Source organism: Anguilla anguilla, chromosome 6 (genome assembly GCF_013347855.1).
Source record: "Anguilla anguilla isolate fAngAng1 chromosome 6, fAngAng1.pri, whole genome shotgun sequence".
NCBI lineage: Eukaryota > Metazoa > Chordata > Actinopteri > Anguilliformes > Anguillidae > Anguilla > Anguilla anguilla.
In genome coordinates this window covers 43948248-43961303 of record NC_049206.1, presented here as the reverse complement: position 1 = coordinate 43961303, position 13056 = coordinate 43948248, and the positions used below count along the sequence as shown (strand labels likewise).

The window sequence follows — 13056 nt, the reverse complement described above, 5'->3', positions numbered from 1 at the left end:
AGCCGTGTTCTTTAGGTTTACATTCAGGTGTTCGAAACTAGTTAACAAATTTAATCTGTCAAACTTTCTATTATGGCATTTCCACTTCCTAGCACCACTATACGAGACCCCCTAATTTCTCAAATTAAACTGAGATTAGGGTTTTTTTCTGTTTGTTTCTTTTGTTTGCAACACCCCACCCCCCCCAACATATGTGCAGCCTTGGGCCCTGCAAGCCCACACAGAAGACACAATGGCAGCCGACCCGCACGCAGATGGGGTTTAGGAGGACTGCAGCAATGACAAAGTGCAGCCTCTCTCCCCCCACCCCCCCACTGTCAGTGTGACATATTCAACACCTGTGAAAACACAACTCAAGAAGGACCATAAATCTCATTTTAATGGGCAAGTGCTAACAACATAAAAGTTTGAAAAGCCACATAATGGTTAAAGTGTTAATATGACTAATTTGACTGGCACCCAGGGGCACAGAACAGCATCTTCTGAAGATGCATATAATTAGTTGGTGCAAACACTTCGTATTTCCAAAAAAAAAAAAAAAAAACTTTTAGGAGCAACCAAAAAAAAAAGGAAAAAAAAATTAGTTATATTTTTGAACACGTCATGATTTTGTTACACATGATCAATCGCAGTGTGCTTAGCTGGAGTGTCATTTCAGGTTTAAACCCCTACACCACAGACCAGCATTGCAACTGGAACAGCTATCCAAATCTGTGAAATAATGATTAGCTGTTCCAGCTGTAATTCAGTTCTATGGTCTAGGGGTTTAAACCCATAGGGGTTTTAACTGACTTTATTACAATGTGTGTGTATGTGTGTGTGTTTGTGTATATATATATATATATATATATAATTATTTATTTATTATTATTATTATTATTTTATTTTATTATTATTATTTTTTAATTAATTAATTAATTTATTTATTTATTTATGGCCATACAAGATTTTTGCAGGACATCACATTATTTGCAGTAGTTAGTAACATAAAAACCCTTAAGAGTGAACTAGACTTTTCAGACACTGAGTGAGGTTCAATGTTGCATTAAGCGTTGTATATGCACCCAACGTGTAGATTGAAAGACATTACCATCAGGGCAGTTGACTACACCAACATTATGGTTGACTCTACTGGTTTTGTTACTGCCTCAAATGACTGCTACTCCTTTTAGCCTATCAGAATGCACGTATAACCTTTGTTTTATTGACGGCTCTTGGTAAAAGTGTGGTTTTTCATAACTTTAAGTCGCAGTATTCATTCTCAGGCGAGCAACTGTCAACCTTGACAGGTACGTAACCATAGTTATTAGAGAGAAACCACTCGTACAGTGTAATGCTCATAGGTGCTTCACAGCACTGGGTGCCAACCTATAGTAAAGTGAGATAGGAACTAATCTTGGGACTAACAGCCACTGTTCCTGTCACTTTACCTCTCCTGTCTGCTCTCAGATAATATTGGTTCAGTCACATTTTTGCAGTCACAGATCAGGCTGGACTTGTTTTACAAGCCTGGGGTATACCTGTGTGCAATATATTCGTGCTGTGGCTGCAGCCTGTTCGATGTACATGTGCAGCTATGAAGAGTATAAAGTATCCACATGCACACAGTCAATAGGAAGTGAGACTGCTCTGTTCATTACTTTTGTTCAGCAAAGTTTGTCTATGTACTACTTTTGAAATGATTAATAATACAATTTGCAAAATATACTAAATTAACAGTTTATATTAGAATATTTATTCAGTTTGTATTTAGTATAGACCTGTTTTATTCATTTAATTTGCAGTTTATTTATATTGTTTATTATCCAAGAAGCAAGCTGTACAGCCTGTTTGTAATGTAATGTCAATTTAATTTCCAAAAAGCAGCATGTAGGCTGGAGGAACGCATTTCAAAAGGAGCGGGATAATGAAACAAAAACAATGATACTTACACATGCAGGCCCACAATAATCCACACCTGTTTAATGTGTAGTTTAACATATTTAATAAATTGAGCAGGGCTGTCAGAAGAGGCCTTCTAATACAGAGAAACTAAATCTCACAGTGGATTATTTTCACAGGTTTTTCATAAAAGTGCTGGTTGTGTTTGGTGCCATCTAGTGTACTGCAAGAGAATAACACCCAGGGGGCCTATTACTCCAGAGGGCGTTCAGCCCCGTCCTTTCCTTCCAGAACCACCGTTGTGAATGCTTGTCAGCCCTTCACAAAGCTTCTGTTGCTAAGAAAACACATTCAAACACAGCTTTTAATTTGTCTTTAAAGCTGTGTTTAATGCCTTTCCCACTTTTCTGTCATGTTTAGAATGCCCAGTCATGCTTACACTGCACCTCTCACCGCCCTCCGAAGCTGATGCAGGAAAATGCAGAAAAGCCTGAGCTCCTCCTCTGAAGCACATGATGATGTCAGCCACCACTTCTTATCAAATGCTAGATATGCAGAAAACACTCATGTGCAACTCAGCAAGGAAAACAGGGAATAGAAAGCCAATGCTCACACTGGACACAGCTCCAAAGATGGCCAACTCACACTCCCTAAACCCCCCCCCCCCCCCCCAAACAAAAAGAATTATATAAAGTTATATATAATGTTTTTTGAAAGTCACTTATAAATCATTATTATTATTAGGGGCCACCTATTGTAGTTGTTCGAATTTTTCACTGTTATTATAATTTCTGTCATGGGAGTCAATGGCAGCCCATGGAACCACTCAGCAGATTTTTGTGAAATTTTGTGCATTGACAATCGACAGGCCCAGGTATTCAGTCACCAAGTTTGGGGTCAGGTCATCCACCATTTTGAACAACTGAACCATTTTTTTGAATCACAATTCTTTTTTCTCCATGATCCTTAGGTCCTGCCAAATTGAACGTGCCCACCCACTTCAATTTCCACATCAACATCTCCTCCTATACTATTGAACAGATCACCACCAAATTTGGCATGTATCTTCTAGATAGTAGTCTGGCCAAAAGTTGCTAAAAGATATTACTAGGTCAAACAATATGGCTACAGTAAGCCAATAAAAATTGATGTGTGCATGTCTCCAAATATAACTCCAAAAATGTTTGACGTAAATTTATGAAATTATATAGTCGCTCACATCATGAGCCCAACCCTAAAGTATTGGACCAATTTAATCACTTTTTTCAAGATTCATAAGTTCATGAAATATCATCGTAGCCTTTTAGATATTTAAAACTTGTTATAGTGATACATTTCCTCATCTGGAACATATATGTACCTTTTGTGTTGCAGCCATTTTTTATTGCCACAATTTTTGAAAAGATATTAGCAATTTTCCTCTGTTCCCAGTTTTGGCCTAACCACACGTGGAAGACCTATGAAACTTGAGACATTCATAGAGGGTATGTTTATATGACCATTGGGTGATTTTGTATAGTACCAGTTATAGTACCACAGATTGGCCACTTGGTGGTACTATAACTGTCATTTGAATTTCCAATGTTAAAGTAATCATAGCTCCTACCCCTTTTGATCTAGAGACTTGAATCCTACCACCTCACATTATGTCTCTCCTTATGGACAACCAGTCTCTCTTCATGGAGTAATCTAATAATTTTTTGAAAAACATTTAAAAGACATTTCCTCCAAGAGCATTTGACAGAATACCGCAATATTTGGCAGGCATCATCTGGAGATTAGTGAAACCAAAAGGTATTAAAAGATGGTTGCTAGGTCAAACAACATGGCCACTGTATACAAACAAATTTGAAGGTGCCAAACAGGAAGCAAGTCCTATATCTGTGATGCTTTGTTGTATTGATGCCAAACCTGGTACTTTTTTGCCAGGGGGCCTAAGTACACAGCAAGTTGCATGAAATATGACCACGTGGAGTGCTACACTAGGAAAAAGATTATATGCTGATTACTCTGCAATGAAAGCAGATATTTCAAACAAACTTTTCGTAGAACCTTGCAGTAAATATTCCTAACCAGCAAATGATATGCCCTTAGTGTCGACAATATTGCTTTTCAGCTATCTTGGATTTAGTATAAAAATAAATAAATAAATAAATAAATAAATAAATAAATAAATAAATAAATAAAACATTTAGTACTCATATCCAGCTCCTAGAGCTTTCACCCAATCCAGCTGCAATGTTGGGTATTACATCCGGACCATTTTCTGTAAAAGCTATCAAAAGATGCGGTCAAAAAATATGGTCACAATGTGCCAACAAATTTGGCTTCCGCTGTGACAAATCTGGGAAAGACATTTGATTCCTTTCTGTCCTTCATTAACAATATCAAACATATATGCATACATTATACTTTCACTTAAAACATTTCCAGATCTAGGTCCTTGCTTAACCCAGAGAAACTCATTCATGCCATCTTCTCTTCCTTGCTTCATCACACCCATGCTTTCTTTACCCAGGCAACTCACTGTGCAGCATACTCAAAATAGCGCTGCTAGGGTGCAAACCAAAGCCTAGAAAACTTCACACCTCACCTTCATTCTGGTAAATTTACATTTACTACTCTGAGTACATTACTGCACACTCCTGTAATATTCGGACGATCCTGCATTGAAGCTATTTCAGCACCTGAACTGTGGATTCAAACAAGATATTCTTGTCTGCCTGCTGATAGGATATTGGAAATGATCTGTCGAGCCTAGCCTAATTGTGCAGCTTGTTATCTAAGAATTATACAACAGTGCCCAAAGAATGTTTTTTTTTTTTTGGTTTAATGCACTTTATTTTCTAGTACACAGGAAAAGTTATATGCTTGTAAGGAAAGGGTTCAACAGCTGTATGTTGATGATACTTTTATTTTTCTCCCTTTCATAAAACTGGACTCTGTAAGGTAGGTTTTGGTGAAAACTGCGCGTACGGAAAGCGTTGCGCATATCTGCACAACTTTATCCCACTCCACTTCTCCCACTTGTCGTCTGCGCAACCCCTGTATTGAAGAGGCGCCCGTTAACATACGCAATCATTAAACTAATCTTGCAGTCATGCTGAAACCCTTACGTACATATACGCATTGCATGTGTTGCTTATATTAATTTAAATTCAAAATACAACTCAACCAAGCATTCGTACTTACGTGCTTTAACTGCAGAACGTAAATTCTGGAATTGATCATTTTAGGGGGAGACATTTCAATGCAACACTCAGCTCAGTTCCGTTTCCAGTACATTCTACGGCGTGATCTCGAATCCCAGCTTCAGGATTCAACCTGACCATTCTCGAAAAGTAGCTAGCTTGTTCTGTACAAGCCATCTGACCAGGCGCACTGCGGACATAGCAAAGTCCGTTCTTAGTTAGCAAGGAACAGAACGATTATACGTCTTATAGGCAGTCTGATATTCAAACGGCTCGGCTAACATTAACGTTATCTAACCAACGTTATAGTTAACCGTTTCATATTAGTTAGCTACCTAACCGACTAGAGATCTTATCGATATATTGCATTGGATATTTGTAGTTACGGGGCATTTGAGTTATAGCTGATTGTTAGAGTAGCACAAAGTCTAGTTTAGCTAACCTAACTAACATAGCTTATATACTCGCACCATCCTGTGCTTCTTGAAGTAGCTAGCGTTATCTAGTGGTGTGTTCGATCTAGGGATAGCTAGCTACCTCCCCTAGCATCAATCATGGCCAAGTGGGGTGAAGGGGATCCACGCTGGATAGTAGAAGAAAGAGCCGATGCAACCAACGTCAACAACTGGCACTGGTAAGACTGTCTGAAGACGATCGAAATTGTTGTCGCTCTAACATTAACTAATTTGGCATAAATAACCCTAACCACTAAGATGTGGCTGCTAACATGAAATCTCCATACTAGCTCTCTGATCTGAAAGCAGAAATTAACATAGTAACAATGAATTAATTGGCCCGCGCCCTGAATGCCCTTTATCTATCTTTAACTATTTTCATTGGGTTACGATGGCGAAGATTTTGTTGACAGTCACAATATTTTTTCCAAGATCACCAGAAAACTACCTTACTCATAATTTAATTGTGGGGTGGCTGGCTAGCTAGCTACTCACCAAGCAACGGTAACTGATTTGAAAGCTAGCAGACAGCTATCGTAACTGAAAATAGCTAGTGTCTTTCTAGCCATGTATCGCGCTAGCTATGCTATTTAGATAACCTGTTTCATTTGCTACGTAATCAACATTTATTTAGTATTTTCTTGGTTAGCTAATCCGGTACGCTTATTTTGTTTTACCACCTCCAAGGACGCAGTGCACATGAATGGAAAAGTTGTAGCACTTGTCCAGCATGTTTGTATGAAAGGACGAGTGTTAAGTGTGGAGTAATTGCCATGCATTTGGCCTTGTCACTCAAACCGATGTGCAATAGGTAATAGATGGTGAAAATTAGAGGTGGCTAAGAATATCTGACGTTGGAAATAAAATGAACTTCAACGGATTGCTGGTTTTTAAAGTAGAATAAACAATGGACCAGTAACACTATGTTGTCGCGGTATAAATACTTTGGCTCTAAGACCTTAGACCAGTTTGATTCGCTAGTCTATTTCAAGCTCTTGGGCAGGGCAGCCACTTGAGTTGCACATGGGGGTTATTTTTGATCCATGACCGCATGTCAAGCTTCAGTAAAGCTAAAGGTATACGTTTGTATACCCCCTCCCCCAAAATAACTTACAAAATGTTATCAGGCTACACGAGGAGGAATATTGGTGCACCAGATGCAAAAGTGACACTGGAATAGGCATATTCTCACAAATTGCTGCTTTCCTTGTGTCTAATGTAAAGGCTCTCCCAATGTCATCTGGAAGTCTTAAGCTCCTTGGTACTCTTGGCTATCTGCTGGTTCTCTGCAGCTCTTCTATGTATTCACTCCCTCAGGACTGAGCGGGATGCGACAAACTGGTCAACGGACAAGCTGAAGGAACTGCTCCTGGGAGTGCACGTGGAGGGGGAGGACGGCGTCTGCAAGGTAACAGAGGTTGACAAGCTGGAGGGAGAGGCATCCATCAACAACCGCAAAGGAAAGCTCATCTTCTTCTACGAGTGGAACATCAAGGCCACGTGGACAGGTATGCTGTGTGAAATCTGCATTTTAAAAAAGAAACAAGAAAAGCACTCTTTTAAAAACGTTTGACCAATCCGTCCCTTGTGAGCCCTTTTGGAGATGAGTCATTAAAATGTTGACTTTTGATCCTTATTGCACCAGTGCTTACTGTTGCTAAGGGAGGAAAGGTGTCGGTCAGTTTTCCTCCAGTCTCGCTGAGCAGTAGCACTGACTCTGGTCGATTAGACAGAGGGTAGAATAGTGGCTCCCAACCCTGTTCCGGGAGATCTACTGTCCTGTAGGTTTTCGCTCTAACCATAGGCGTAGATTTTGGGGGGGACACAGGGGATACATCCCCCTCAATATTTAGAACATGTGCATTTGTCCCCCCCCAATAAAAACATGAAAGAAGCAGAGGACTTTCAAATTGATGCAGAAATGGCACAAATTGGTGCATAAAAATTCACCAGAATTCAGGAAATGAAGTGTTTGACACTCAAAATTTCCTGGGGGAGGACCCCCAACTTAATACCCCCCCCCCCAATGTTCAAACGGAACCTACGCCACTGGCGCCAACCCTAACAAAGATTCTACGCAGAAGTATAAATCAGGCTTTAGCATGTGGTGTACCAATTTAGGGTTGCAATGAAAACCTTCAGGATGGTAGAAGTCCAGGAACAGAGTTGGAAGCCACTTGGGTAAATGTTCCTCTAGGAAAGACTTCTGTTTTGGCAGCCTGGCCTAAGGTGTGTTTGAACCAGCAGTGTGTGAGCAGCATGATGCAGTTTCCCTCTTTACCACAGGAACATCCAAAACAGGAATCAAGTACAAAGGCAATGTGGAGGTTCCCAATCTCTCGGATGAAAATGACATGGATGACCTGGATGTACGTATGTAAAAAGTGAATTATGAAAACGGATTCAAATGGGGAAAAAGGGTCCCCTTGTTAGCGCAGCGTTTTTGTCTTGATCAAACGGCACCGGTGACCCGGTTCTCATTGGTCGTCCCCACAGATCTCTGTGTCGCTTTGTAAAGATGAGCCGGACACTCCGCTGCTGGGCTTCATGAGAAAGGAGGGAGTCAAAGTAGTGAGAGCCGCGCTGGGGAGCTACATCGGCCACCTGAAGACGGGTAAGCTCCATTTCGCTGGTTCTGCCGGGGCAGTGTGGCTGAAGTGCAACTGTTCATTTGTAGCTTGGAGGTTCATGTTGGCCAGCCATTTTGTTCGAGTCGGGAACCAAACTCTAGTGCTAGAGAGGACAGTAGGCACTTGATAATTTGTAAGTTGTTGGTGTGATGCTAGTGAAAACTGGCATGGTTACAATGAACACCAAAAGAATGTTCACAGAGCTATTGCTTTTTTTGGTACAGTGGCACCCAAAATCGTGATTTGATATGTCGGTCAACTTTGTGTCATTACCTGCCCAAATTAAGGCAAGTGCATAGCTTTCTCATTTAATTATACAACGGCACAAATGGACTTCTGGAACCTGGAAACCTGGAAAAGACATACGAAAATTTAACAGCAAATGGAAAGAATAGGCACAATTTGCATGTGCAAATGTTGAAATCGTCGCACGGAAGTTATTTTTGTTTCATTTTTACCTCTGACTGAGACATTCTGTTCCGTCGTGTTATCAGTATCTATTTTGGCTTGAGGTGGAAAACAGAATCTTCTTTTTTTTGTTGCAGAATTTACTCAGGGGATGATCTTGCCTACGGCCAATGGTTTGAGCAAGCAGCCCCAGGAGGAGTCTCAGTCCAAGGCCAAAGTGGATAAAACCCGGGTGGGTGAAGTCCTCTTACCTTGGAGGAAAGGGCCTGACGGCGAACCTAAGACATTTGATCTCATCTGCTAATGCTGCTAGCTTATGGTCTGTGTAAATGCTAGGGATTGTTGATATCAGTGAAGATTCTGGTTCTACTGCTAGCACATTAGCTTACCGTTGGCCTGCAATAGAAGAGCGCCTTAGATGTTGGGCAAGAGACAATGAAGGGTTGTGAAATCCTTAAGAGATTCAAACCATTAAAATAGTTTGCTCTCTGAACTGGGGCAAGTATAAACATTGTATGCTGGGATTTGGTTGGGTGTGTAAGAATTTAGCTTTGGAGTTTTTTTTGTCATTCTTACATCATTTTCAGCAAGCCCTTTCCCCTCCTTCTATTCCGTGTTTTGAGCTCCTAAATGTGTGTGTTGTGATGCGTGATATTCAAACATGGGATTTTAAAATTTATTTCTATGTTGGTCGGCAGGAAGATCCATTATGAAATTCTCGAAGCCACTAAGCATGAAATATGATATCGTTTAATGAAAAGTGCTGGACATATCTGAAATTTTGTGATGGTGAATATCAGTTATCAGAGGCTTTCTATTTAGGGGTACAGTTTTCTCCAGTTAAAGTTATGAGAATACTCTGACATTAGCACTGGAACATGGCTACATTTATGTCCGCTTCATGAACATGAATACATTTTGACATTTGTTGGTGCAGTTAGACTGGACATTGTGAACTAAGTGCTTTGTGCTCTGTTCCCATGACAACCTTGGCTGGACGCTTTACCCAGTTCTTACCTCCAGAGACTGTTGCATGCTGGCTCACAGCCAGGTTTGAAGCCTCTAGACAAAGGGGTGTGTTTAGTGGTAATGAAGGACATGATGTGAACCAATGGTGTCTCTCTTTACGCGCAGGTTGACAGTGGGAGCTCCACCCCTGCGCCCAGCACTGGGGTGAAGATCCCCACCTGCAAGTTCAGCCTGAAGGAAACTTTCCTCACCTCCCCGGAGGAGCTCTACAGAATCTTCCTCAACCAGGAGGTGAGTTTGCGAGGTGGGATGAGCGCGTGCTTTGCCATGCATCCAACAGACTGTGATCATCATCACGTGTCAATATGATAGGTTTGAATTGTTGACTTGCTAATGGTAAGATGGCTCCTCTTGTTTCGGGGGGTCGTGAAGCCTCACATTCCCATTGGTGGCCACAGGTCACCAGTAACATACCCCATAATGGCAGATATGTCTTTGTAATAAGTCTGGGTTTTCCCTTTGTCTGCTTAGATGGTGCAGGCATTCACCCACGGGGCAGCTGTGGTGGACGGAGACAAGGGGGGCAAATTTCGGCTGATGGAGGGGAACGTTTCTGGAGAGTTCCAGGAGCTGGTAAGATAGTGAGGGGTGGGTGGGTGCATGTCAGCAGACCACGTATGTTCTCTTACATTATCAAAGATCCAGGAAACAAAGAAACAAAAATTAAAATTTTTCAGATTCCTGAGGAGAAAATTGTCATGAAGTGGAGGTTCAAGACCTGGCCATGTGGTAGGTTTCCTACCTTTTTGTCTGTCGATTTGTTTGTCATATCTTATCCGTCTATCATATAGACTATCAAAAATAAATACTGACTTTTCCATAGCTGTGGACAGATCTATTTTCATGGTCTCTGACCATTCCTGGATTAGTGTACTCAGCTGTTGATGGACATGTTGCGCATTGTGGAAGTTTTATTTTTGGCTGAATTTTCACATAATGTTCCCCCTTCTCCTCCCCAGAGCACTACGCAACTATCACTCTGAACTTCTTGGACCGGGGTGGAGAGACCGAGATCAGGGCGGAGTGCAAAGGGGTCCCAGTGAGCGAGGAGGAGAGGACGAAGCAAGGCTGGCAGCGCTACTACTTCGAGGCCATCAAACAGACTTTTGGCTACGGGGCGAGGCTCTACTGAAAACAAGGGGCCACGTCGTCCTCATCCTTAGACCTCTGACCTCTGAACTTGAAACCATGAGACAAAAAGGGAGGGAGGGGGAAAAAAAAAAAAAACGATTGTCACCTATCTTTATTTGTGTGTGTCAATGCTTTCATTTCTGGCGCAGATATTGGATGCTGCAAGCACTAGCTGTTTTAGTGAGCATGACTGAATGGTGCCTTGACAGATGGAAAGGCTGCGTTATGACAGAGTGGTTCTGAGCCTGGGCTTGCTCTCTGGCTCTGTAACATGTGACCTGGAAGGAGAGAGAGGCTGAAGTGAAATGGATTGGTAAAGTCAAATCGGTAGAAATAAAAGTCCTTTTCAGTTAATAATTATTTCGAATTGGTAACTGGGCTGTATTTTTCGGTTTGTTCTTTCTATAGATAAGTCGGCACGATAATATAAATAAATACAATTTTTATGGAACTGCTTGTGTTTTGATGTTGTCTCAGAGGGGCCAAAGGGTCATATATGCATGTGCCCCCAAGTGTTCTTTGTGCTTTCTTTGTGATTGTTGAATGAGCAAATTACTCCACTTAAGCTTTAAAAATAACCTTCAATGCGGTTTAACCTCCTTGCAGGACATGCAGCTGTGGCCTTCGTATTTTCAAAATTCTGTAACATTTTAAATGTATGTGGATTCATATTTAATATTTTTATATTTATTCTGTTAAACTGTGTGAAAATAGGAATAGCTCACCTTGAAACATCCTTGAATAGGCTTGAGTTTACTTAAGAAATTATGCTATTCTGACAGTTACAAAATTATGTTTGCTAATGATGCCATTTGAACTTATCAAGACTATTAGGGATACACCAACTATTGGTGAGGTTTTTTGAATAATTAAAAAAAGCTAATTAAAGCTTTTAATATGTGCGAAAACCAACAACACTCAGTTCAGCACTTGGTATTATTTAGAAGCCATTTAATTTGGATGAGGTGTCACCAATAATTCTTGACAATAGCCTGATGGTCAAGTCTGTATTATTTACATTGAACATTCTGTCTCACAGGTGTCAAACTTAAGTCCTGGAGGTCCACAGTGTCTGCTGGTTTTTGGGGTGGTCTCATAAAACCCACCAACACTGCGGCCCCCTTGGGAATCAGTTTAACACCCCTGTTCCATCTCATCCCCCAATGCTGGAAGTTCCAGTTGAACATTTGAATAGTCCTGATGGGATGTGCCCTGCTGCCTTAGGCAAATGTCTTCATGAGGTGTCCTTTACACTCTAACTAGCACACTGGAAATGCGGGCCCAAATTTATAAAGTGTCTCTGAGTGGGAGTACTGATCTAGGATCAGGTTTTCCTTGTTCTGATCCTAACCTTCATTATGAGCTAAATGGCGAAACTGATCCTAGGTCAGTACTCCTGCACACCCCACCCGCAACCCATTCAACTGGTCATCACTGCATAAGATAATTGAGTTCTCAGTTGACCTGCTTAGTAAAATAGAGGTTTAAAATGGAAAGAATTCAGCATTGTTATGAAAGTTTACAAAATAATGTTATTTTATTGTTTTTTAGAATAGAAGTGGCTATTTTTTTTGTTGTTGCTAGATTGACATTTAGGGCTATCATGGCATCATGCACCTGGTGCAATGTATACATTGACAGTTATTTAAGCTTTAAAGCTACAGTGGCTATAGGCATATAGTTGCATTTGAATTTATTAAATTCATACTTTAAATTCAAACATTTCCTCATCTCCTAACATACTAAATGGAGAAGTTATGGGATAATAAGAGAAATTCTGAGTGCAAGAATTTACATCATCCTAGTATTAGCAGTTCTTAACATTTCTCTATGATATCAAGGGTCAACAATGCTCACAGATTACCTTGTTCCTTACACCCCTGCATGAGCCCTCAAGTCATTTATGTTGGTTTGTTGGACTCTCAATACAACAGTGAAGCAGCCTTCTTAAATTACTACCCCAGGCTGTGGAACATCCTGCCAAGTGTTTTCAGAGGGGCAAACTCAGGTGGACACTTTTAAGTGTCAGTTTAGAACTTAAACTTGGCTTTTAAATTTAGCTTTTAACCGATTATTTATTTTGAAATTAATATTTTGATATGTACATTTATTTATCTTATATTGTTTTACATTTCATGTTCTTATTTTGTTGCGATTTTGCATTAGAATTGTATGGATTTTCTTATGTTCTGATTATTCTTAATCCATATTTATTTTAATTTATTTTATTTTATTTATTTTTATCTTTATATTTATTTTTTAAACTGTATTTTATGTAATGCACAAAGTTATTATTATTATTATTATTATTTTCTGCGAGACATTTTATTC

The 13056-nt window shown here is 40.3% G+C and overlaps 1 protein-coding gene across 1 annotated transcript; it reads left to right on the top strand.

Annotated features, from left to right (window-relative positions):
• The first annotated feature begins 5136 nt into the window (after positions 1-5136).
• On the top strand, positions 5137-11176 carry LOC118228797 (activator of 90 kDa heat shock protein ATPase homolog 1-like). Its single transcript, XM_035420221.1, has 9 exons — positions 5137-5706; positions 6845-7035; positions 7814-7896; positions 8024-8141; positions 8703-8797; positions 9700-9825; positions 10066-10167; positions 10272-10323; positions 10554-11176. The coding sequence occupies exons 1-9, from the start codon at positions 5627-5629 to the stop codon at positions 10724-10726; spliced, it is 1020 nt and encodes a 339-aa protein (XP_035276112.1). The 5' UTR covers positions 5137-5626; the 3' UTR covers positions 10727-11176.
• Positions 11177-13056: the final 1880 nt, after the last annotated feature.